Consider the following 232-nt stretch of genomic DNA (forward strand, 5'->3'; position numbering starts at 1 on the left):
GCCCCGTTTGCGTCGCTCCTGTCCCCGCGCCGGGGTTCAGCGCCCAGCCCTGGAAGGTGGAGTAGCTCCGTGCGCCTTACGCCATCTTTGCGCTGATTGCCGTAGAGAGACTCGCACGTCTGCCCGGCCCGCAGAGCGCTTCGCCTTGGCGGCCCGGCCGCGCAGAACAGGCTTAACGTGTGGCAGCGGGCACTGCGGTGATGCCGCGTGCCTGGACTTTGCGGGCTGGGTG

The 232-nt window shown here is 69.4% G+C and overlaps 1 protein-coding gene across 1 annotated transcript in view; it reads left to right on the plus strand.

The window, feature by feature from the left end:
• Positions 1-105: 105 nt before the first annotated feature.
• MAT2B (methionine adenosyltransferase II, beta) overlaps positions 106-232 on the plus strand; it is a gene marked incomplete at its 5' end in the record, with an annotated part of 10,746 nt that continues 10,619 nt past the window's right edge. The window contains one exon of the mRNA XM_010160913.1: positions 106-229. Coding sequence (XP_010159215.1) covers positions 106-229 — 124 coding nt within the window. The remainder of the gene's footprint in view (positions 230-232) is intronic.

This window comes from Eurypyga helias, unplaced genomic scaffold (assembly GCF_000690775.1).
Source record: "Eurypyga helias isolate BGI_N326 unplaced genomic scaffold, ASM69077v1 scaffold43841, whole genome shotgun sequence".
Classification (NCBI taxonomy): domain Eukaryota; kingdom Metazoa; phylum Chordata; class Aves; order Eurypygiformes; family Eurypygidae; genus Eurypyga; species Eurypyga helias.